This window comes from Pinus tabuliformis, chromosome 5_1, assembly GCF_031772625.1.
Source record: "Pinus tabuliformis cultivar Carrire ecotype Pingquan chromosome 5_1, CPIR1, whole genome shotgun sequence".
Taxonomy (NCBI): Eukaryota; Viridiplantae; Streptophyta; class Pinopsida; order Pinales; family Pinaceae; genus Pinus; species Pinus tabuliformis.
This window is the reverse complement of record NC_142305.1, coordinates 680,052,217-680,078,046: the sequence shown is the minus strand read 5'-3', so window position 1 is coordinate 680,078,046 and position 25,830 is coordinate 680,052,217. Positions and strand designations below refer to the sequence as shown.

Here is a 25,830-nt window from a genome sequence, read left to right as displayed (position 1 = left end):
TAGCAAGGTATAATCCAAGAGGTTGGGTACCTCAAGTATCTACCCCTCATCGCTTGTAGTCCTCCTGACTACAGCTCGATGTCTCCCCACCTCTTCTCTAGATGTACATGAGCACTCCTTGTAGTCCCTAGCATGCGCTGGGACACTACAACATGAGCACTAGTGCATTAACTATGCTAAAAGGTCACTTTCTTGTTAATTTGACCATGAATATCTCTTTTACAAAGCAATATTTCTTAGCTTTGTTTACATTAGTGGTTTGATAAGAACATTTCTACAATGTCTTCACTAAATTTCTTAAAGTTTTTACATTTATGCTTTTTGACAAAAAAGGGATAACACTTTACCCTAGATAAGTAAGGATTCTTTAAATAACCTTCTAGCTTGGTTCATTTTTGTTCCATATAAGCTTGGAAAAGTGTCATGAATTTACATTGAACAATGTAAGAATCTAGTCTTCTCCAGAAACAATTAAGCCAACTCTTTCATTTTGCAAATTACCTACCAGTTCTGGGCATATCCTTTGAAATTTATATGCTGAAGGTGTTGGATTTAGGTAAGTGATACAGAATGCACACCTACATTTCTATTGTTCGCCTATTTGAGCAGTGAAAATTATAGGAAAAATTGGAAGGGTTGGACATGAATGTTCTAGCCATACTCTTATTGGCTTGCAATTCATATATTCGTAACACATACCTACAATACTATTGTTCACCCAATCTACTAGTGCATATTGTAGGCAAACTGTTAATGTTGCACTTCATTGTCTCAAGTTCACACACCAGTGCTAAGATGCAACGTATTGTGTGCATCCTTAGATATTTTTGACATTGCAAGCTAACTATTTAAATTAATGCATGTATAAAACTTCTATATTATCAAAATACCATCATTATTTTTTTCGAGCATTTTGGGCTGGATTTACAATAGTATGCTAAAAAGTGTCATTTCAATCTCTGGAAATTAGGATATATAAATGTGAGAAATATACTCTACATCTTTGGGTTATCTCCTTTTCAAATCTAAGTTTTTTTAGGCTACATGTTAATTGTTTGAACTTTGAACTTTGAATAAATTCCTGAATGGACTTCGTAAATACTCAAATGAATGGACTTCATAAGACAATGGTACCATAAATTGTGTTATTTCAAAGATTTGACTTCCATATATTCACAAAATACAATTTCCTCAATAAATACTTATATGTATAGATACTTATGTTTAGGATTATATATGTGTTGGAGTCGTTTCTTTATGTTTTACTATAATCTTGATGCTGACAAGCTTTAGCTGACATTTTTCATCAATTGTTCATAGAATATGAAAAATATTTCATTTTCAAATGTGGCAAAAATTACATTTCTCCTGATTTATTTTTTTATTGTTCATGAAAAGATAATCATGTTGCAGGAATGAGGCATCCTACAATCTGTTTCAATTTGTGGATATTTTTTTTCCTCCCATTTTTTTACAAGGATGTAGATTTGATTTTCATGTTGATGGTTTTTGCATGTATCTTATCTAGCGCCAAATAATGGTAATGGAGCGGATCTTGAGAAGTAGTCGTGGAAACAGACTATCAGAGGTTAATGTTACAATACCACTTCCACCTAGTACCAAAAAAAGTTTAATGGTAAGTGACATAAAGAAGAGTTATTTAACAACAGGGTTGAAAGGGCAACCTGATGTCTTAGTTCTAATTCATTTATTTGCATTTCTTAGCTCTAAGTCTTCTGTTTTTGAGCTTTACTAGATCAATTATTTCACTAATCCAATATGCATGGATTTTATTTCTCACCCGATGTTAGTTACTTGACATGGTTGATATAACATTCAATTCTAGGCCACTTTCATTTTAAGTCAGAGATTTTATTGATTAAAAGGATGTTCATGATTGGTTTACTTGGAGCTTGATTTAAAAAAAAATTATAAATTCCATGTGGATGTTATTTTTTCAGGGTGAGCTCTTTGCACTAGTAAGGTTAGATGAGTCCTAGAACATAGGTATACAACAAAAACATCTTTGACCTTTGTTGGGTATCTGTTATTATTTATATCATTGATGGATGGTTATTGATTATGTAAAACAGAGGATGGGAAGGTCCTGCCAATTCTCTTGATAAAACAAAATAAAATGGAGTGGTATAATTGTGTTTTAAAGGGTGAGCCAGAAATCAGTACTTGAAAGGTAGAACTTGAGAATGACAACCTATTTGATCTGGATCTAGAGACACAACAAACTGTGGAAAAAAAATGATGGTATTGATGAGTCTTTCCAGAAAATAAGCTCTAATTGTTAGACCACTACCCAAATTTCAGTTATCTGCAATGGAAATAGTGTCTCTAGCTTTATTTGTATGAGTAATGACTTTGGCCATTGTCCTATTCATTTCCTAGGAATGATTTTGATTTTCAAACTCCAACTAGTTTGTTGTTAAATTAAGTAAAGCTTTGATGACAAACTTATAGTTTTCAAATCTCTTTCCTAAATCTTTTTTCTTGAGCAAATTTTTCCTTTTACTTTAGGTACTGTAGATTGCTACTATGTGACATATGCCATGATATAATTGCCTGGATAAATAGATAGAAGCGTTGTACAACATAGTATTTTTTAAATCTAAAGAAACCGTATTTCCAAATTCAAAGTTTATTAATTAAGAACATATTTTAGACTTATTTGCTAAGTTATGATTATATTTTGGTAGGGGTTTTTGTGTACGCTGATATTGTGTTGTCCCTTTGGATTTTTTTAGGTAACAATGGTTAATAAGGAATGTGTTCTTGAGCAGCAGGCTCACATCTTATTCTACTATCAACAGGAAACTGCATGGTTTTTAGGCATGGCAACAAAAACACAGATGTTAGTGGGATATCCGAAGTCCGTGTTAGATGAATTTAATACTAGTGATGATTTTGATTCCTTGTCAGATAAAGAATGTCATAAGTCAAATTCAAATAAACAAAAGCAGCTCAAGAATGAAGGTGAAGCTATTTCTTTCTGTCCAAGTCAATTTCTTTTATTTTTTGGTTGTTGTCATGTTTTAAGTGTGGACTTGTGAAATTCCAAATTCCATGTTGGTTTATGTAAAGGGGACACACACACACACACACACACACACACACACACACACACACACACACACACACATATATATATTCATATGCCGTTCATGGTTTCTAGAGATCTGTGTTACATTTGCACAGAAGTTTAGATATCATTCACATATCTAAACACCAAACAAAAACAACATTGAGATTTTTATTTCACTCAATCTATAACATATTGCATATGTCTTCATCAATGTTCTTCTTCCATATGTTATCAACTTATGACATTTACTTTGCAATATTTGGTGCATTTTCTAGTTATAGGTCATTTATAGATTATATATGTCTTCTGACTTTCACTTCTAATTGAGTATTCAACTGAACATATTGATTCTCTTATACATAATTATTTTTCCCTCCACCCACTTTTCATAAATTCCATAACCATTAGGTAGGAACCTGCAACTCCGATGTTGCTTTGCTTGTTTAGTAAAATATTTTCGAGACTTTAATTTATTGAAAGTTGTAGAATTTACAATTTATGAAGTTTCAAGGTATAATTTTCAAAGTCTAATTCTTTAAAGGGTGCTAGCTCAATGGAAGAGCACCTGCTTTACAAGCAGGAGGTTGGTGGTTTGATTCCATCGTGCCTTGACATGATCCATATGGAATGAGCTTTTGACCATCACCAATGAGCTTTGGTGAGAATTTTCAACCATCACCAAAATATGAAATGGTGATGGTCAACGAACGCCACCATATATATGCATCAATAGTGATGAACCTCAAAGGTCTATAACCATAAATCATTGTTGTTGATATGAAATGGTAACGGTCGATGCCCATCATTATAGTCATTATTTGTGACAGACCTTGAATGTCACCACAACACCTATACTTATGGCAATGCGACTTTTGGTGAGGGTCAACTAACGTCACCATATATATGCATCAATAGTGACAGCCATGAAAGATCCATCATAATAAATCGTTGTTGTTCATATGAAATGGTGACGGTCATTATCCATCATTATAATCAATATTTGTGACGGACCTTTAATGTCACCATAACACCTATACTTTTAGTGACGCCACCTTTGGTGACGTTCAGTTTTTTTGTGATGGAGGTTATGTCCATCACCATTTCTCATATGAAATGGTGACAGTGGCTATCAGTCATTATAAATAATTATTGGTGACAGACTTTGAATGTCACTATAACACCTATACTTTTGGCGATGCCACCTTTGGTGACATTCAATATTTGGTGACGGAAGCTCTGGTTTGTCACCATTTCTCATATGAATTGGTGACGGTCACTATCCATCATTTAAAATCATGATAGGTGACGGACTTTGAATGTCACTACAACACCTATACTTTTGGTGACATTCAATTTTTGGTGACGAAGGCTCTTTTGACCATCACCAATGAGATTATGGTGACATTTTTCACCCCTCACCAATTTCCTTTTTTCCTATAGTGAATTCGAACATCAACCAAAAAACAACTTTCCAAAATATCACAATTAAAAACACACAATTTGTATTCGTATGCCCGACGCAATTAATGTACATATAGCCTATAACGTTAATCACATGTGGCATGCAAAATTGATATAGTGATGAAAGTAGTACTTCACAGCTATTAACATTTTAAAATTGTGAAGGCTGTGTATATCTATTTTCCATTTGGTCGGTGCACAACCAATAACTTCATCTCCATAGATGATGTGGAAAACTCGTCAATAGCTAATACCAGAATTTTTTGTCATGGATAACATCTAAGATTTAAAATTACAAAGGTTGTCGTACTTGTGATCATTTGATAGGCCCAAATTATGTACACAATAGCTTTACATTATAAATATAATTGTTCCATCCTATTTTTAAGGTTCTATAATTATGTACCAATTGTAACATAAATGTTTGCGCGTCTTGAGAAAATGAAACGATCTTTATCCAGAAACATAAATTAAATGCGTTCAGGTGAAGGCACATGTATGCTTATATTGATTTGGCTACGAAGCATGTGTGAGAGGGAGATAAGGCTTATTTCATACATGTAAATTAGCATCCTCGTTTAAGACGCTTCGTCTACAAAATCTCCTTGATTGTAGCATTGGCATATGCATCAATTATATAGTTGACTGCGAGCTCTGTTAATTTTTTTTTTTAATGTTGGATTAATTCTTATCCTTAGTCATATTCCACAGATTGCCCCATAGGCCGAAAGGTTTGAACTTGAAGCTCCGATACCATTTGTAGCAAACCTCCTTAGCCTATGTGAGAATTTAGCCTCTAGGACCCATAAGTTTTAAAATTTTTAGTTCATTCACATGTAAAGCTTTATCCCTCCTTGTAGGTATTGTCTTCTAAAATTACCTCAGCCATATTACTATTAGGCCACAGTACAAATTTCTCATTAATTGTTTTACTGGTTCTCTTATATGGAACCTTAGATTCATTTACATGTCCAATGTGTGTGATTGACCACTAAACTTATGATGGTAGGCATCCTATGAAAATATTTGGGTAAATATTCACCAGCACTAGTTGACATTAATTTCATGATCATTGTAGTGTACTCTATGCTATTGACAAGTATTTCATTCCCATGCATACTAGTTATAAATGCAACACAAATACTTAACCCATTAGCCATAAAATAGGATACATTATTTCCTCTATTGGTAAGTATGCATAAGTAGATTATTACTTGAGATAATTATGAGCATACCACGTCCCTGTAGTGGATGTAATACTATCAGTTAGAGTATCCATAGTCATCTCGCATAATCTCAACATAAACCATATTGCTTGCGTTATTAACTCTATTCTTGGATGTAAAAGAGGTCATATGTTTAATACTGTCATCACATTCATAGTAACCCATTAGCACATGTAATTTAATTATGCTCAATATACTACCCTGCATAGGTATTAAAACAATCATTTCATTTAATGTACTTCTACTGATAACTTCACACTAGAAAGCTACATGCAAGTCGATCAGGAGAAGTCTAAAATTATGGCACCAGTATCAACAACTAATTACCCTGATTCCACCATTTCTCATATACTTTAAAGTCAATGATTTCCATACAAACAATAACTTATCTATACAATAGAGCTACATGGGTAATAACCATTTCAATGGTAGGAAATAAATGTAGAGATAAGAAATCAATCATTAGCATATCTCAAATAACTGTTTTAACCTCATAACAAGTAAGGATTACTATAGAACCCATAACATGCAACTGAATCTCATTAGAGTAGAGGAAAACACCATTAAACCTATCAATACATAATCCTATCTAATTCACGCGAGATTCTCACGACGAGGAAACTTCGAAAATCCTCTCATAGAAAAACTGGAACAATAATAGAAACTTATGAAAATATTCTCATAAGCAAACTGTAAAGTATAATAGAGAGAGAGAGAGGGAGTAATATTCATCACACAAACATCCCATGCATCTGACACCAACTAAAACCTCACTTGGAGGGGGTAGCACCACCACCTAGCCATGAATCACCTCTGATTCCCCCGAGCCGAAGATCTTGCCAAGGACCAACTGTCTCAATTGATTAATGCATTGGGTATTTAATACCCTCTTTCATGATTTAGTTACCATTAGTTGTGTCCCGCTTTATGGAATTTTCCATTTGCCTAGGTCTTATCTGAAAAAGCTCGCCTTTATCTGCTTGGACGCTTTTCCACATAAAACCTTGCCTTTATCTCCCACAAAGCTTTTATTTATGATGGATCTTTATCTCCCATCCATTTGATGGATATCCAATCCATCCATGCTTATCTAGAATCACATCCAAAAGCTTATCTTGAAAGATTCATCTCTATCCCATTCCTCATGGGATTTGGAAAGCATCTCCTCTATCTTGGTTCTCCACTCTCCAAGTAATTTATTTTATTAATTTATTTAATAATACATTTGCTTTTCATATTACATATTACCTAGATTTCCTCAGCTTAGGTATATAACCTTTAACACAGAAGGGAAGATATCATACCTAGCTCTAACTTAAACCTTAGGTATACAATAATGTAGTACACAAGGGAGGGGTGCTACATTAGTCTAAGTTCTCATAGATTTCCCAATAACTTTGGTTTCTTTTCTGGCAAAGTGAGGCCAATCCATTTTGATAATTAGTGATGTAATCTATTTTCTGAGGTTATATAATTAACTTACTGTAAATATATTTATGTATATTATATTGTATGTAGTTTTAAATGTAATAAATCATAATTTCAGTACTTTTTGGCTAAATTTTCTACATTAGATTTCCATTAGACATGTACTTATTTTCTTTTCCTCTATGAAATTTTTTATCTTTCCCATAAACCATAATATATTTCCTACTAAAACTTAATGGATCCACAATTACTTGGAATCATATAATTAACAAAAAGTGTGAAATACAACCATAGCCTTCTTGATGTGATTAATAAAGTGATAAATCTATATCAAATTTGGAAATGTCAATATTTTATAATACACACACACACACACACATGTGTGTGTGTGTGTGTGTGATGTTTAATATCCACTAGGATCGATATGGTATATTGAACCCCAAGAAGGTAAAATACTACTCAATTCTTTAGCATATTATTTATATTCTATAAAATAATTAAGGGAAGAATTTTAAGTTCACCATGGTTTTTCCCCATATGCGATCAAGGGGGATATGGCATATGAGAGGCAGTATGTTGGCCAACCCTCCCAGCACTAATGTTAGGGGACATGTTAGCCCACTCCTGCCATCATAATTTGATGCCATTAAGTGGTCTTAACATGGTCAACAAACACCATTATTTTTGTTTTCAACCTCTAATCCAGCTATGAAATTGGCGTGATATGGTTTTAACTCCTACATTGAAACTACCTGCATTCATGATTTATCTCAACCTTTTCTATCTGATTTTATTCTATTCTATGATGTTTTGATTGTTTGAATGGTAAACCTCAATAGTGTAACCTCCATTATCCATTTTTTGGGTTATTATTTGAACCGAATGTTTCCCTTTGCATCAATGTGGGCTTTTCCCAAGCATAATTTATAAATACAGAGTATCCCCTCTTGATTGACACAATTTTGCTTTCTCTCCTCCCTCATTCATGAGTGCTCCATATTTTTTGGTCATAGGCTTGAGGTGTCACTCTTACTCCATTAACTTCTGTCGTCATTTCCAAATCTTTTATTACTGCTCTACTACCACTCTTATGCCTATGTTTCCACCATGACATGAAGAAAGGCCAAATGCCACAGAGGAGCTACCTATTATGAATATCAAGGGTACTCTTAGGCTCACAAGTTGGTTGAATCCTTGGGCATCCTATACCACTCCCAAATGCCACCTAATATTCAAGCTAAGCTCGTGGAGGTGAAAGGAGATATTGATGGGGAATGCAGATATCTATCTAATGTCAAGATTGTAAGGAAAATTGTTACCTAGGTCCATCACACTTTTTATACCTAGGGTCGACACAACCAATGTAGAAAAATATTTGACCTATACTAGCAAATGAAGATGTTGTTGGGGAAATTTTTACTAAATTAGAATAAATAAAAGGTGGAAATTATCCTTTTGATGCATGAGATTCAAGTGGCTATGAAGTCCTTGGATTGATGTCTCTCAATAATTGAAGACAAGCTCAACCTCATAGTTAAGCTAAGAAATACTCCATGAAACAACAAAGCACCCATTGAAATAATCCCCTTTAACTCATCTGCGTTATCATCAACTCGTGTTATTCTTATAGTTCTACCTCTATATTTTTGTTTATATGCATATGTCTACTAATAGGCTTGATATTGTAGGTTTATGAATGAAAAAATAATACTTTTTGTTGTGTTTTGGAATTATCATGTATGCTTACCTAAGAACTTAAATTTTTTCCACTACTTTGATTTCCCTGGTAGTGGAGTAGAGAAAGTACAAGACCATGGCTTTGTTCTATTCTTATTAATTGATTGAATTTTTAATTTATAAAAAGAAAAAAACACCACCATAGTTTTACTGACTTAAAAGGTCAAGAAAGTTTGTAGCGTGACAAATATTTTCAAAACTATATTGAATGTGAGTATAAGATAATCAATCCAATGAATGTTCTTTTCAACTTCAATTGTCTTAGTGTCGCAAATCTGATAGAATCTTTCATCCCATGGCATTTCAGAAAATGACCAATGCTCATTTACACTGTGAAGCTCATAAGAATTTGTTCTTATTTTAGGAGTCTTCAATATCTTTTAAACTTAGTCTATAAAGAGAAATGTTTTTGATTTTTAACAATGAGGTTTTTCAATGCCTTATAATATCTTAGTTTCCTTTTTCCCTCTAAATCTTTATCACCACATAATTTCTCCATAGACATTCAAATAATAATATTTTTTAATGTTATCAAAATTTCAAAAAATTATCTCCTCCATTATCCTCCAGTGCTCTATCCAAGATAAGGCATCCTCATGCCATCTCTCTCTCTCTCTCTCTCTCTCTCTCTCTATATATATATATATATATATATGGAAAGTGTAATTCAAGCATTCTATTTTTTTCACTCATTATAAGGCATATTTATTGATCAATTTTTGCTAAAAGTGTGACCAAAATTTGTTCAAATTGTAGATTTGAGATGTTAACTTTATAAAAATCTTAGTGCCCAAAAGGTTTTTCAATGAACTAAATCTATTTATACATTCAAAAATGAAATTTAAATAATGGAAAATCATTGTATTACATAGAATTAGAACATGTTAAAAACTGCTAAAACATAAAAACTTTTAAACTTTACTTAAAAATAATCCATATTTTAATATAAAAATATATAAAAAATACTAATTTTCATATAAATTATAATTACTATAGTTGACATTCTTTTTAAAACCACTATCATAGTTGCATTACCTAATTATAATTTTAGTTTAATTCGTAAGTAAACTAATTTCTTATGAATACTTAAAAAAACACCTTGGTATATTTCATAATCAACTATAAATTGTTTTAGATAAGATAAAATAAAAAGAATAATATTTGGCACTACATGTACTCTGTGCACATTTATTGAAACTTTGAATTAATATTTTAATTCTAACCTCTTATCTCTTCATTAACGTAATCAGTTTGACAATTAGTGTTAATGAGATAATATATAGTAACGTTTACTAGGTAACACCTTTAGTTTAGTGTGGCATGCCATATACTTGGTGTGATGTGGAATGCGTGTTTATTATTATAATCATTTTTGAAAGATGTGCATTTTAGACACCAAACTTGCATGGATGAGAACGGGTAGGGTTTCTTCGATCAACGAAAATGTGTGGTAAATCCAAATTGGAAAGCGTACATATTAAATGATGCTCCCATATTTGGATTAACTAAGAATTTCATATTAAAAAAATGGAGTAAGATGGCAATGATGAGATTCGTAATGGTGATATGGTCACTGGTGATCCAAAAGGGAAATGGTAATTAATCGTACGAAGAGAACATGGATTTAAATGCAGAGTTACAACTATGGCACGGCTCTTTGACGAATGAAATTTAGAGATAAGCTATATATTAATATTATTATTTAATTTTAATGTTATAATTAACAGATATATTATATTAAATATTAAATTAATGTATGAGATTTTTTTGTTTGTGAGATAAAGATATTTATTTTTGCATGGATTTGATTTTTAAATCTATAAAGGTATATATATTTTACCTTTTGATTTTGAACTTATAACTTTTTAGAACGAAACAAATACTTTTAATTACTAAAATTACTTGTAAAATACCAAACATCTTTAAGTTAATTAAAAGGATCATTGATACATAAAATATAGCATGCCTTACAAAATGTCTGGAATTGTTATTAAAGATAAACATTATTTATTATGAGAAGATGATATGATAAATAATTGGGAATAGATGTACAAAGAATAAGGTAAATACAATATTTTAGAGGAAAATTATTGAGTAGTCTTTCACATGTTTCTCAAATAAAATGTGTAGGTATTCATTGTGGCCTCGATGTTGGTTGGGAGGAGTTCATTAGATTCTCAACTTTTAGTTGGTATACCACACATATATTTAAATACTTATTGAATGTCCCCTTATCAATAAATATATATTTTATTTAGGAGATGAGAGTGAAAGGGTCCTCATAGAATGAAATCTAGACTAAGGGATGGAATGATCAAAGTGGATATATAAAATTTTCCATTTTGCTAAACTATGTGGATATTATGTTAACCATCATGGATAATGTGATGAGTATGTTGGTATCGGAGTTTGAGGATGGTTTCAATGTTATCCAGGAGAGCTATATTGCAATACATAACATAAAACTCATTGACATAAAATATGATCATACAATATTTGGTAATGAAAATGTGCCTAATTGCTATGAATTAAAGCAAGTTAACAAGGTGGATGATGGAAGGTGCAGAAATGCTTAATTTAAAGATAATGGATTATTAGTGAATATTTTTTAATCACCATCATTTATGATAAGTTGGGAAAAAGTTTTCATGCATGAAATATATATATATATATATATATATATATATATATATATATATATATATATATATATAGTGATTTACATATTTTAGAGATCCATGAACACTACATCCATGTAATATTTGTACCAAGTAGATCTACTCGAATAGATCACTTCCTGTTGGTTCAACCATAGAGGCTAACCCCAAGAGTGTCAAGGGAATTGAACTTGTGACCTCTCAATAGGAAAGGTGTTTTAACAATGGGTACTCGATCAATTGAGATAACCCTGAGGGCTACATGAGCTCAAAAGTATAACATACATATGTCAACAAAAAGTAAACAAAAAAATCAATATCCTTTAATGGATAACAATATAGAAAATTTCATGAGGAAATACATAATCCAAAGGGGTAATGATTTGTGATAAGCTTACCTAGTAGATGAAGAAATATACTTAAGTTGTTGTGAACATGGAACCATTGAGATCCAATCTCTAATCTTATTGACCACATCTAATGTGTGAGAGATGGCTCTTCATCCAACCATAGGCTCAAATACATTATTTTTCTCTATGGTTAGTGATGCCAAGCCCTTAATAAAATACTTATATGTAGTGTATACTGTTTTCTTCCCCATAATTACCTAATAGGAAAGGTGCCTCACATCATTCCCTGCCTCCATTAAATAACAATATTTTTTCCAAAAATAGAACAGAGAATTTCCGTGCACATGATGAATTTTTCATCACTTATTATCGTAGTCTTTCTTAAGTTGGCTCTAATTAGATTTCCCATAAGTTAGAATTATTTATTTTACTCTTTTTCTCGCATTAATACAATATTATGTTATTATGATAATTTATTTATTACTATTATTACTATTATATATTTTATAATAATATGTATACTATTGATTGCAACAAATGTGTGAGAGACACCTATCAGCACGACTATAGGCTTAGTTGCAATATATTTCTCTACACATGGCCACCATTGAAACCTAACTAAAAGCCTTTGCAGTCCAATCCTTCATTTTAAATCCAATAGGAAAAATATGCCCCACATCCTTATCCTCCTATATTAAATTGCATTTCATTCTTTAAAAATAAAAATAAGAATATACATGCACATGATCCACTCGTCATCATGTATTATCTTAACTTTTTACGAATTCACCTTTAATTATCTCTCCATAAATGATATTTACTTATCTTTACTATTGTTTATTAACAAATATTCTATTTGTCACCACCTTTCACTTTATTTATTATTATTCTTCAATCATAAAATCAACCATTACACAAAGAATTTTTTATTTGATAATTATAGTGAAAAATGTGTTGGTCATGTTATCTCGTGGTGTTGGCATTGATGTCAAGTTATGGTGTCTACCTAAGGAGTCAATTGTGGAGTCGATTGTTGTTGGCATTGATGTCAACAAGATTCGAGGTGTTTCCATGATGATCAAAGGTTTGATGACATGTTGTGAAGGTGTTTTTTATATTTGTAGAGTATCTATAGGTGTTGGATATGCTTGGACATGTTCTGGAAGAGCTAAGTCGCATATCAAATGGAAGAAGGCTACAAACATCATATGAATTAAGGTAACATAGGTATGAGCCTCTCTGTATTATAATGTAGATACTTAGGCATAAAGCGCACTAAAATACAATTACTATGTGTAGTGGGTGCGTTCCAACCATAACACAGGTATTAGACTCTAAGGTGCATTATAATATAGTTTTTAAGCGTCGAGGTTGCATTATAAATAGTTAATTGATTTTTTTGAATTGTGCACAAACTCAGTTAATTCAAGGGGTATTTTATATGGGTTTCTGCATATGGTAAATGGTCAAATAGTTCAGGGAAGATCCCTCCATACTTTAGAAGTTGATCAAGTCAAAGATAATGAGGATTAGTGCTTTGTATTGATTGCACCTTTCTTCATTGATAAAATGACATAGTTTGAAGTAGAAGGTGTTAGAGAGTATGAGAGAATGAGCTACACAAATTTAAAAATAAAGAGCATATTAGGAGAGAATATTTGGAGCATATGTTAAAGGTTGATGGAGTTGTTATGGATCTATAGGTTTAACATCCTTTTGCTTCATATTGTATTGATGCCAACTTTTGTTGACATGGAGAACAAAGTATTAATGTAGTTGTTGCAACAGTAAATCATAGATCAAATTGATGATATGTTTTTGTTGTAGGGGTTCCTTTGGAGATTTTATTGTTTTACCTTCATTGGATGTATTTTGCATGGATGCTAGAGTATTTTCATATTATTATTGTATGATACTATAAGGTTTGAGTTTGATGAGAAAATTGATTGTGTAGGTTGATATATTGATTGTGTTTGTACTGCAGAGACTACGTTGGAGGGAATGTATTCAGTGTTTGAGGTATTAGAAGATTGTTATTGCGAGCCCAATATGAAAATGGACAAAATGAGGCTCATAAGTGTATGTATGAATATATCATGGATCTAGTAAGAAACATTATGAAACATGGTCTGCATGACAGCTTGAAGGTTGGGGATTTTAGTGAGCAAGTGGTGACTTACATGTTCAGGTTGTAGTGGCATCCTTTAGGTACTGGCCTAAGAACTTGGGAGCGGTGGCTTCCATTCAGTGGTGGTTGGATAGTATTGTGGTGGCAGAGCGAGGCTTATTGGGAGTGGTGGATTCCAGTAGGTGGTGGCCTGCAAAGTCGAGAGAGTGGTGGCTTCCTATAGAAGATGGCATGAAAATTCAAGGGAGTTGTGTCTTCCTGTAGATGGTGTCCTATAAAGTTCATACATGTAGTGGTCTAGATCAATTAACAACTCGCATGATTGGAAATTTGTCGCTTACACACTAGTGGTGGCTAGTGCATATGTAAAATAATTTTTTTTATAACAGTAGAAGAGAGAGAAGTAGATCATCCAACGAAGTTTTTCTCCCTTTCGTTTTCCACCTTACATCTCGTGTCTCTATGTGTGATTATTTTATTGTTTTTTGCTCCTATGTTTATCTAATTTGATTTCCTCATGGTTATGTGTTTAGCTCTACTGCTTATGGTTCATGGTTATGCATAGATATTCTTATGTTGTAGACTGCTAATGAATGAATGAATCAGGGTTTGTGATAAGGAAGGCAAAAAATAGTGAAAATTGATCATAGGAAACAATATTGATTCACCCACCTTTAAGTATTATTCAAGGTTTCCAACTAAATCTACTCATAACCCATCAAGGAAGGACTACTTAGTAAAACTATATGAGAATTAGGTGTAGTAGGGTTTCCAATCAGAATAATAATCTATTAATAAGAATTTGGATACAAGATTGGTATTATAAGGATGGATTTAAACTCTTATAGGGACTACAATGCACATTATTCAATGTTTTAATTGTTATATTTATGATGGAAGGATGAAAATTTCCTTGCAATGTTGGGAATAATGGACGAGGGTTATAAAATAGGATGTCTAGGAAATGAAAACTAAAATACCTTCTCTTAATCATTCATTTGCTTTATGGTTAGGGTATATTGAAAATATTAATTAGGGATGATGTTTTTAGATAAAACTACTTTGTAAATGTAATAGATATAAATTAATTATTGAATAATAAATTCATGTCGAGTGCTAATAATGTAGATTGGACCTAGACCTTCATAAATATTTTGATGAAGTACTATATGACCTGGATAAAAAACTTTTTTGCAATTGTACCTCGTCTACCAATCTTCCTTAGCAATACATGGATGAAAAAAATGCTTAGACGTGACAATGACTAAGGACTATTAAATTAACATTGAGTTATTGAGTGAGTCATTATGTTAAGGTAAATAGTGGTGGTGATTTTTTAGGAACATGTTATTGAGCTAAGGGAGTTTGATGGAATGAAGTAGTTAATCAGGATAGGGATACAACATTGTAATGAGCCCAAATGTGAGTAATGGAGGATGACTTGCTTGACTTGGCTAGATATGTTCAAGGGAGCAAACATGTCTTTAACTTATTTTCCCCTCAAGTATTTTCTAAGGTAAATCATAAGTGAATGATATTTGCATATAATTATTGTTGATAATTATTTTTGTTCTGTTTCTTATTCCTAATAACTAGTATTGTAGCTATGGTTATGGAATATATCAAGAACTAGAAATGGCTATGCTGTTGCATATGGATGATAAATAATAAGTTTACACCCAGGTTGTTACAATTAAGGATTGGAGAATTATGGAGAGATTCATTGTCAATATGTATGAGAACTACAACAACTTGAAATATACATGCAAAGATTTTGATGGAATTCCTCAATGAGATAATGTATCAAGGATAGTTATGATTTTAGGGTATTGATATAATATGTTTGCGACAAGAGGCTAAGGATTTATGAATCAATACTCAGAGAAGCGTTGGTAAAAGAAAAATGTACATGGTGAGTGCATTTTATTCGAGTCTTCAAGGATATCTATATATCTATTATGAAGTTGAACCTTTCTAAATTAGATGTCAATAGGTATACAATTGTATGACCTAGTTAGGTATGTTTACCATTGGAGAACTATCACTAAAGTCTAGACATAAGCCTAGGTGATAGGGGCAGCATGTCATATTCCTAGATAGATGTAATCATAAAATTTGACAAGGGTAGGAGTTGTGTATTTATCTCAAATGAAGTTTAAAATTGTGAATGTTATGTTAACCTTGTCTTGATGAATAACTCATTGTGTTAAGTTCAATAGTGGTGGTATTTAATCCCATTATTTTTGTAGGCCATTTTTTTCTACACATATATTGTGATCTAATGATGTTCTTACAAGCTCTTGGGATACTCCATTTTCATGGGCCTATAGGTTATGGATGAAGGATTTGGTAAAGGAAACAAATATATTTTTGGATTATTTTTTTCCCCACCTAGGCTAAATCATGTGTAAATGATTTGTGCATGATTTATGTCTTTCATAATCCTAATGTAAGAGTGAAATAATTTGTCATTCATGATCGTAATAAATTTGGGAAGGGTGAGGAAAACATATAGCTACAGTCGTAGCATTTGTGTGGTGTGACATGACCAAATAATAATATATATCTCAATCATAAGTAGTAGATATATCATGACTCTATCTATGAAGATGGAAAAGTGCGATTGCGAAACAATGTGATCTAGGGATGTGGTCAAGGATCCTTAAATCTAGATCAATAAGAATAGAAAGAAAAATAATTGGAAGCACGGGGAGGCATGATCTATGATGTAGTTAGGGATTCTCAAAGCTATATTGATATCCAAAGGAACGAGATAGTACTAGTATTGGAGAATGTGGAAACTTGAAATGGAAAAGAAAACATTGAAGTGATTTTTAAATTTCAATTGATATAAGTGTGATGTTGTGAATTTTTTTCTTAGTGAACAACATTCAAGGTATGTAAAAGAAATACCCATACATTAATGGTATATTTTCTAAATATACATTAAAAGTTGTACACTTATATTTGTATTATGAAATATTTATAATTTTAAATAAGAAGAAGATAAGAGTGGTGGACTATGAATAAATATAATGTTATTTATAGATCCTTTCCATGTGCCTAGTGTTATGTGCATTAGTTTCCTCCTCTTGGTGTGCTACACAAATCTATTGACTATAAATTCATTAGTAACCTGAGCATATCATGCCACTCACATGTTAATGGTGAGACAAAAATTATTAATAATGCCTAAAAGCTCAATTGCATTGGTTTCCTCCTATTCGTGTGCTACACAAATCTATCGATTATAAATTCATTAGTAGCTTGAGGATATCATGTCGCCCACATGCTAATGGTGAGATAGAAATTATAAATGAAGCCTAAAAGCTCAATTTAAAATTATCATAAACTAAAACAAACAATTGCAAGTTATGCAAAATTTGTCTTACTTAGTAATTGGTATATAATACTTCCTAATACATTGGTAGAAGAGGTCTTCAACAACCATGTCATCAAAATCTCCAAAAGAACTTTAGTAATTTTTAATAAATTTTATTTAAACAAAACTATGTTAAGCAATTAAAACAACACATTCAACTTTGCCAATACAATTATGTTTGAGGCTAACTTTAAAAACAGCTTTCATTTTTTAATTTAAAATACATTACTATTTAAATATTGAGTTATTTTCTAATAGTTATTAATTTAGATGTAAAAAATATATATAATATATTGAATTATTTGTAATTTAATAAAAATTAAAATATTTAAAAATAGAGTCATAAATGCTTCCCATATATTTGAAGTAGATTAGATTATAGAAAACTAGTAACAATTTACTTAATAAGAAAACATGGATCAAAACCTTACCTTCATAAAGACGCTCATTTGTTTCAACCACAAATGTTTGTGGAGCTGTCAAATACAAAGGAGTTAACAAAAGCATAACCTATAGAAAAGTATTTAGGATGTCCTCCTCCCCGTTGTTATCTGAAATTGGGTTTTCAATCTGTATTCATAGCATCCTGCAAAATCAAAAAGTACTTACTGCAGAAAGGCTACCAATAAATGCATGAAATGTTCGCCATAAGAGAAAGCGGAGGGAGGGGCTTCTATTCCCGCAAAGAACCTCAGAACGGGGTCTTAAAGATATATTTTTAACTTTATTATAAAAAAGCCAACTTTTAATAAATATTTAAAAATAATTTAACTCCCACTCAATAACCCAATATGTATAAGATTATAACAAAGTCAAACATAAATGTATAATAGAAAATCTCTTCGTAACTAATTTAAGAACTAAAATCTAAAAAAAAATATACACTCTACTTTTAGGAATAAAATAAATCAACAAAATTAGAAAAATGGTTGTTACATATTGATACAAGTCTTCCAAGTATACCATCACAAGGTTCGGTTTTAATCGTTAACATAATTAATACCATTAAAACTTACTTATTAATTCAATATCTTTTCAAATATATGAACTTTTATATGGCTTTTGATATTTAGCAATCAAATCGTGGCTTTGTTTTTCCTTGCCAGACCAAGTGTCATAAATTTTGTTTTTCCTTTCAAAATGATAATTTGGTCGGCTAATAGGGGCATGATTACTCAGTCGTACATTACACTCTATCTTTCAATATAAATTCAATTATATTAAACGAAAAAAACATGATTTGAATCTTATTTATTATTTTTCTCCGTATAGTAACATTTCCAAATCTCTCTCGGCTGTTCTGAGATATAGAAGGTCATTTTGAATTCTCATCTGTTACAGTTGGAGTGGAATTGCTTCTCAGCAGATCGAGAACTTGATCGAAATATTTTATTTACATCATTATAAGTTGCAGAAGTTGCTCGTTGAAGTGTGGGTGGGAGACTTCAACAACCAACATCAACTTTGATTATGGCGAAATCTCTTACATTGCACGTTCTTTCAGACTTACCGGGCACATGGCCTCCATTTTTAGCTGCTAATCTCAGACAATATTGCATCAGCCAAAATGGATTGACATCTTCCAAGTTTGCCTCCATTACTGATAGAATGAAAAATGCCCTAGGAACCAGGCCGCCAAATCAACAAGCTGCTTATATTATGGAATGCCTAAAGTTTTCGGCCTTCGTCTATGGACCCACTGGTGAAACCCTAAAGAAGTTATTCATGACAGTGTTGTCTAGGTTAAAGACGAGCGTTTGTCAAGCAAAGAAAATAAAAAGCACGAATTATGGCGATGAAGGTTCCGGGAAACACGAACGAGAAGTATCATTTGATGGGTATTATGAAGCAAAGAAATTAGCTTCCGAGTTGGTAAGCGTTATGATACTAGGGTTAATAAGTTTCAGTGAAAGTGTGTCTAGCAACGACCAATTTGTTCACAGCCTTGCCACATTATTTCTAATTGAGATGAGTCAATTAAGGGAAGTCACAGTAGATCGTAATAAGTTTGAGGAATTAGAGAAAGGTACGGAACAAATAATTTTGAGGCTCGCCATCTGTCGCGATCAGAAAAGAACAGAGGCTATGTTAGAGCGCTTTCCCCTAAAAGATTCTACCTGTCGTGAATTTCTGGCATTTATGGTGAGCCAAAATCAGATTGAAGTAGCAGAACATCTGGCTACTTTATTTGGCCAAACTATGCTTAGCTTTCTGGTAGAACAGTGTTCCCATCAGAAAAATGAGCGTATGTTGAAAACGGCACATAGACTAGTAAAACGCCATAATCTGGAATTTCCAGAAGTTTATCTTTTGAATAAGGAATTATTGATAATGGAGGATGTAGAAAAAGGGAATTTGAAGAAGGCTCTGCTGGATGCAGGTAACGACACCGAACTTGCCAAACGGCTGCGTACACGAGCACGTAACATTGGTTACGTGGAAGAGGAAGTTGTGAGTGACACTGGTTGTTTGCGTTTGGAAGATTTTGTTTCAAAAGATAATGTTATATGGATAGATACCAGGGAAGGTCTTTATGATGCTGCAACACAATTCGCTGGAGTTGGGCTGGTGGGAATTGATACCGAGTGGATACTCAAAAGTTGGAAAGAAAAGGGCTCAAACAAGATTTCCATTCTGCAAGTTGCTACTGAGAAAAATGTGTTAATATTTGATATGATAAAATTATATCATACAGCGCCGCAAGCACTAAACGACTGCCTCAAGCCTGTCTTTCGATGTCGTGACGTTGTGAAGTTGGGGTATGCACTCAATTGTGATCTCCATCTGCTATTCAGGTGCTATGGAGATTTGGAATGTTTTAAAAAATGTGAAGGCTTTTTGGACCTTCAAATTTTCTCTGCGACACCTAAAGGGGGGCTGTCCGGCCTTGCAAAGGATGTCCTGGGAGCCCACTTAGACAAAGCTGCACAGACGACTAACTGGGCACTACGTCCCTTAGACAACGGCCAACTGCAGTATGCAGCTCTTGATGCAGTAGTCTTGATCGATATATTCCATAAGGCTTTCAGTAACCCAGACAAGGCTGATGATTGGAAATCCAAGATTGATTGTTGGGAACCGTCTAAGAAAGTCCACCAGTGTCGTGAGAAGTATCTTAAAACTAATTTATCCAGTATTTCAATGTTGAGAGAGCTAGCAGATAACCGGGTTGATTAGCAGTTGTCTGGGCCAGATGTAGCAGCTGGCAAGAAATTGTACATTGCATAGACATTCAGGCTTAAGGGCCGATTCTACATATCTCGATCGTTAGGTTCTTCAAATAAATGGTTCCAACCCAAACAAAGTAATAGTTTTCGAAACTGCAGGAACAATGTGGAAAACATTTTATATTTTTCTGCAAGCATCAAAGGATGATTTTATTATTTCATAGTTTTGGAAATAGGTATGGTCCATGCACTTTTATGTTATTTTTTTGAAGTGTGAGAAATATCTCATTTATTTTATATTTTATTATGTACATAAGTATTGAATTGTCTTTTTATGGAATGAGTTTTATAATTATTAATAATTTTTAAATTAAATTTAAAAACATAATATTTATATATTAATTTTTTTATTATTATAAAAGTTAATCTTTTAAAGAAAAAAACTATAAGTTAATATAATAAGTAGTTGGAAAGTAGAGTTCGAATCCTCCCATCTAATTTCAGTTCTCAGTTCTCCTAAATAAAATTATCGATGTTAAATGTTAAAATCTCTTATAGATATTTAAGACATTAATAATATAAACAAAACCCTATAAAATTGGGTCATGGTATCTAATCATTTAAAGTGGCTAGTTAGTTAATATTATAATGCAATTAAATATAAAATAAACTCTCATCTAATATTATAATACCATTAATCATCAAGTTTCTAAGAGGGTGTCCACTGTGTATCATTGAATTGGTCAGTCATTTCACTTCAAACATTGTAGGTACTTGTAAATGTATGTGATATATTCATTCATATATATATATATTAAGTATATATAGAACATTCTGAGTTCAAAATGGTCTTATATAAAATAAGTTATCTATTTTTTTATTATTGTACTTTACAGTGCTCTAGTACTCCTAAAACATGCTTCGATGTGCTCAGAACATCAAAATCATCCAAGAATGCATTTTCTTGATTCCCATTTGGTCGAATTTTGCAAAAGTTACGACAAAATCAATTTCTCCTAGTAAAACTCCAATAAAATTGGAGGAACTCCCGTTAACTCCACTAAATCTAGAGTTGATTCCAAAATTGGGGGGACTGCCAAACTTTTTTCCATCTTAACTGCAGATTAATTAGTGGATAAGGGAAGTTTAATTAGTCACTAATTTGGATTAGCACATTAAGTGTATTTAATGGCGTGGTTCCTGGTAAGCCGCTAGTCCATGGTTTAAATGGTAGTGGCTACATGGTGGTATAAATCTCAACGGTTATGGTAAGCGTTAGGGTTTTTAGCTAACCGTTAACCTTAGCCGCCAGTCTTCACAATTGTGTTCATAGATGAAGGTGCTGGCTTGCGGGCTGGCTCCATCCTCCTGCCAATGCCAAGACATATCACATCAAATATAAAATCAAACCATAATATATTAAGAACCAAAGCACGGGTGTCGTGGTAAGAATTGGATTTTGTGTAGTGCAGGTCCCGGGTTTTTGTGCATCGATATATTCGACCTTTGGGGAGGGACATGTGGCAACCTTTGAGCTTGCCACATGTCCCCTCCTCATTGGTCCACCTCCATCCAATGCGAACAAGCCAAATCATCAACCTATTGACCAACCACAATATGACACTTGGTGAAACGTTACTGGCCCTTGACCATCCCGTTGACATGCCCTGTCACCTGTGACATCATCAGTGTAGATTGCTGACTCGACAATGACTGTACCTCTATTTTGCAAAATTCAACTGTTTGGCAAAGAGAACCGAACGTGATATCTTCCTCATACGAGCTCAGTTTGGAGTGAAACGAGTTGCGTTGGGACCATAGCACTCAAACGGATGTGGTTGTTTAGGTTTTGAGCGATTCTAAGAACTTTTATTTTTGAGCTAAATACTAAGCACCTGATCATTCATCGCCACTGGAAACCGTTTGGACCCCAAAATATACTATCAATTGTTCAGTAGGTGAGGGTACAACTCCCTCACATTCTCAATCTGCAACCATTTGGCATTAGAAGGTTTTTGTCCATTGAGTCCCACTCGAAGGTATTCGACATTCCCTCTCTTCGAAGTTCTGGTTCTTCTTTCAAGTATGAGATCTTGCTGAAGTTCATCAACGTATTCTAGTGAGAAATCATCTATTTATGGTAGCTGAACATGATCTCCTTGATCATCAATCAAAGGAGGCTCAAACAATCTCAAATTCTCAACATTAACAACAAAGTATATTTGCATATAAGAAGGCAAATCTAGCTTAAATGCATTGTTTCCAATCTTTTCCAGAATTTGAAAAGGACCATAACGGATTGATTCCAGCTTTTTACCTTCCCCTTGAGGTCTCTCTTTTCTAATATATAAGGAAACTTTGTCTCCAACTCGAAATTTAGGATCGTGCTCACAGTGCTAGACCCGCCAACATGTCAAGGGATCTCCCTAGTAAGATGTCCCAACTAGATCTCTGACCATTTGGTGTAGGAGTCCCATAAGTGGGTCGTATGGCATCGTCTTGACCATGGTTACACGTAGAGGAAAGTAAGAATGTCCCTGTTGGTAGCAACGGTGTGACATGCACAACAAGCCAAGGAAGGTGTATGAACGATTCTAACATGCAGAAAGTGAGGTGAGTGTGCCCCTTGGAAACCTATGAAATCACGTGGCTAAGAAAGGAACATGCAAGTGAAGATGGATCACAAAATGGAAATAAAGTAAGCTGACAATCCAGAGTGATGGTTAAACCAACAACACATTTCGGTAAGATTCATACACACATATACATAAAGATTCTATACACACATGCGTAAGAAAACAAATACATATATCATTAAAGTAAACAAGATAGTTGAAATACAATAACAAGATATGCATGAAATGTGTTGGCTCTGTTATATTAAGAAGTGAAAGTTCCAATAATATAGTACAACCATGACCGACCACTAGTCCCGATAGTGGAATGTTACAGTCACTGCCACCTGCTCCTCCAAAGAGATGTAGTAGCTCTACACTATGGAGAAGCTAAGGCTCGCCTACTTCTCCAAAGAGATTTACTAGCTTTGCACTATGGATAATCCAAGGCTCGTTACAATACTCTCCAATATTTCTCTAAGATACTCCTATGAGAAGCTTGGTTGACAAAAAGCCTCTACAATGAGTCAGGAGGGACTATATATAGCAAAGGGTGGGGTGACCCTTGACATTCCCCTTTCTGACTGTTCATTTACCCTCATGACCCTTCAACTACTCTATGACTGTTACATTCAACTGTCGACACTTGAACTTACACTTGACAAGACATTACATACAATATGCACATGTATCCATGTGAGAGAAAATAGGCTTGAGTAAGCCATGCAAGACATCACTATGACTGAGACAATTGTGGGAAGACCAGCTCTTCAACATCCTCACGATGGTCAACAGTAGCGAAATGATGTCAATCACAGTAGTCCATGATGGTGTCCGTGCACTCTGTGGTGACATCTTTTTGGAAATTAACTCTTTCCTCTTTTGCATCTGGGTACACTTCTCTAGCTCCTCTTTCCAACTCATATAATAACATGCGCATCATTATACACTATGCATGATTGCGCAAATCTATGTTGCGACTCATCGAATGATATCTTGTGCATCTCTTCTTCTGGATTGTCTCCAAGGATCTCAGTATCTCCTTGGTCGCTTGGGACTTGCTCTGCTTCCGGATCTGGTGAAGCTGGTGGGTCAACCTCTTGGTGGCAAGGCATGAGATCAATGTCTTTCTCTAACTCTGGTTGCTCCATCTCTGTATCCATCTTCTCAAGTGTCCGTTCAATCTCTTGAGCAAATTCTTGCTCCTGCAACTTCTCACCCTGTCTACTTTGTGCTAGTTACTTAGATGAGTCTACAACTTGTACGGGTGCAATTTCATATTTCTATACATGTTGCCTTCCCTGTTGTATCTGTCCTTGTTGCGCTTCCTTCTCCTATTTTTGCAACTCTTGTTCCTTCAGGAGTTTCTCCTTCAACTCATGCAACTCCTTCATTGTTTCCTCCATTCTCTGTTTTTCTCTTTGCCTTTGTGTAGTCCTCTTGTCTCATCGTTGCCTCTTCGCCTCTATTTCCAAAGCTACTTTCCACACAAGTGGGTCTACTTTGAACTTTAGGTTCTCTCTACCTCTGCATTGTCGACAATATTTATCTTTCCCTTGTGGCGTGCTGGTATGTTTACCTCTGCTGGTGATATTGTTGGTGCTCTCCTAGATGTTGCTTCACATTGCTTTACTAATCATTCCACAACGATGTTGACTGATTCATTTGTCTTGGATAATCTATGACAATATCTCCATGTGTCTTCCTCAGCTCGACCACACGCCTCGTGTATCCACGGAAATTGTACTCTCACACAGTGATCCTTCACAAAACAATGTCGGTCATACAAATTATAGCTTCTGGTGTTGAAAGGATAGAACTCTTCTGTTTCAGGATCCGCATGCTTGAGATTTTGTATCTCGTACAACCCGATCTGCAATGGAAGAGTGGGCCAAGGTGCCTTCTTCTTCTGGTGTAGCCTCGTTGATAGTACTACCGAGATGTGGTATGATACTTCTTGCATGATGATATTTTCCATGGAAAACTTCGGAAAAACATGCGGAGGCTTCTCCTCGTTGTAGATCCATATGAAGGTGCCAGACCGTGAGGCATACCAATATGATATGTCGATTAGTGACTCCATCGTTGCCTTTGACATGCAAGGTGGATCCTGCTGAAATATCATCTTGTACACTGGGTTGACAAAAATATCTGACAGCTGTGTGATGACTCCTCAGAATCTACATTCAGAAAACAACTTACAATAAGTGTTCACAGACGTTTCCAGTGATGTAAACGGGCCTTGGAAAAATGATCATTGAGAGTGTCAATGAAGCTTGCTACAAAATACATAGTATATGGAATCCTCTTTGACCAGTTCTTATAATGTTCTTGAAAAGGTATAGTGGTGTGATTTTTTATTGTAACTTGTATTATATTTGCAAAATGTGTTCTATGTATATCTCAGTAAGATATAACTATAACAAGATTGCAGAGTGTGTGTGTCTTTTGGTGAATGAATTGAAATAAAAAAATAAGGAAGACAATAGGGTAACTATTTATTTAACCTATGGAAGAGAAAACAAATGTTTTATTGTAATATCAAACTTACAATTGCAATGTCATTTGTTGTTTCATTGTCTCTA

General features: G+C 33.6%; 1 protein-coding gene across 1 annotated transcript; it reads left to right on the top strand.

The window, feature by feature from the left end:
• Positions 1-18,933: 18,933 nt before the first annotated feature.
• LOC149166776 (uncharacterized) lies at positions 18,934-20,640 on the top strand. The gene has a single exon (XM_089430251.1). It carries the CDS (start codon positions 18,934-18,936, stop codon positions 20,638-20,640), a length of 1,707 nt encoding a protein of 568 aa, XP_089286377.1.
• The last annotated feature ends 5,190 nt before the right edge of the window (positions 20,641-25,830 follow it).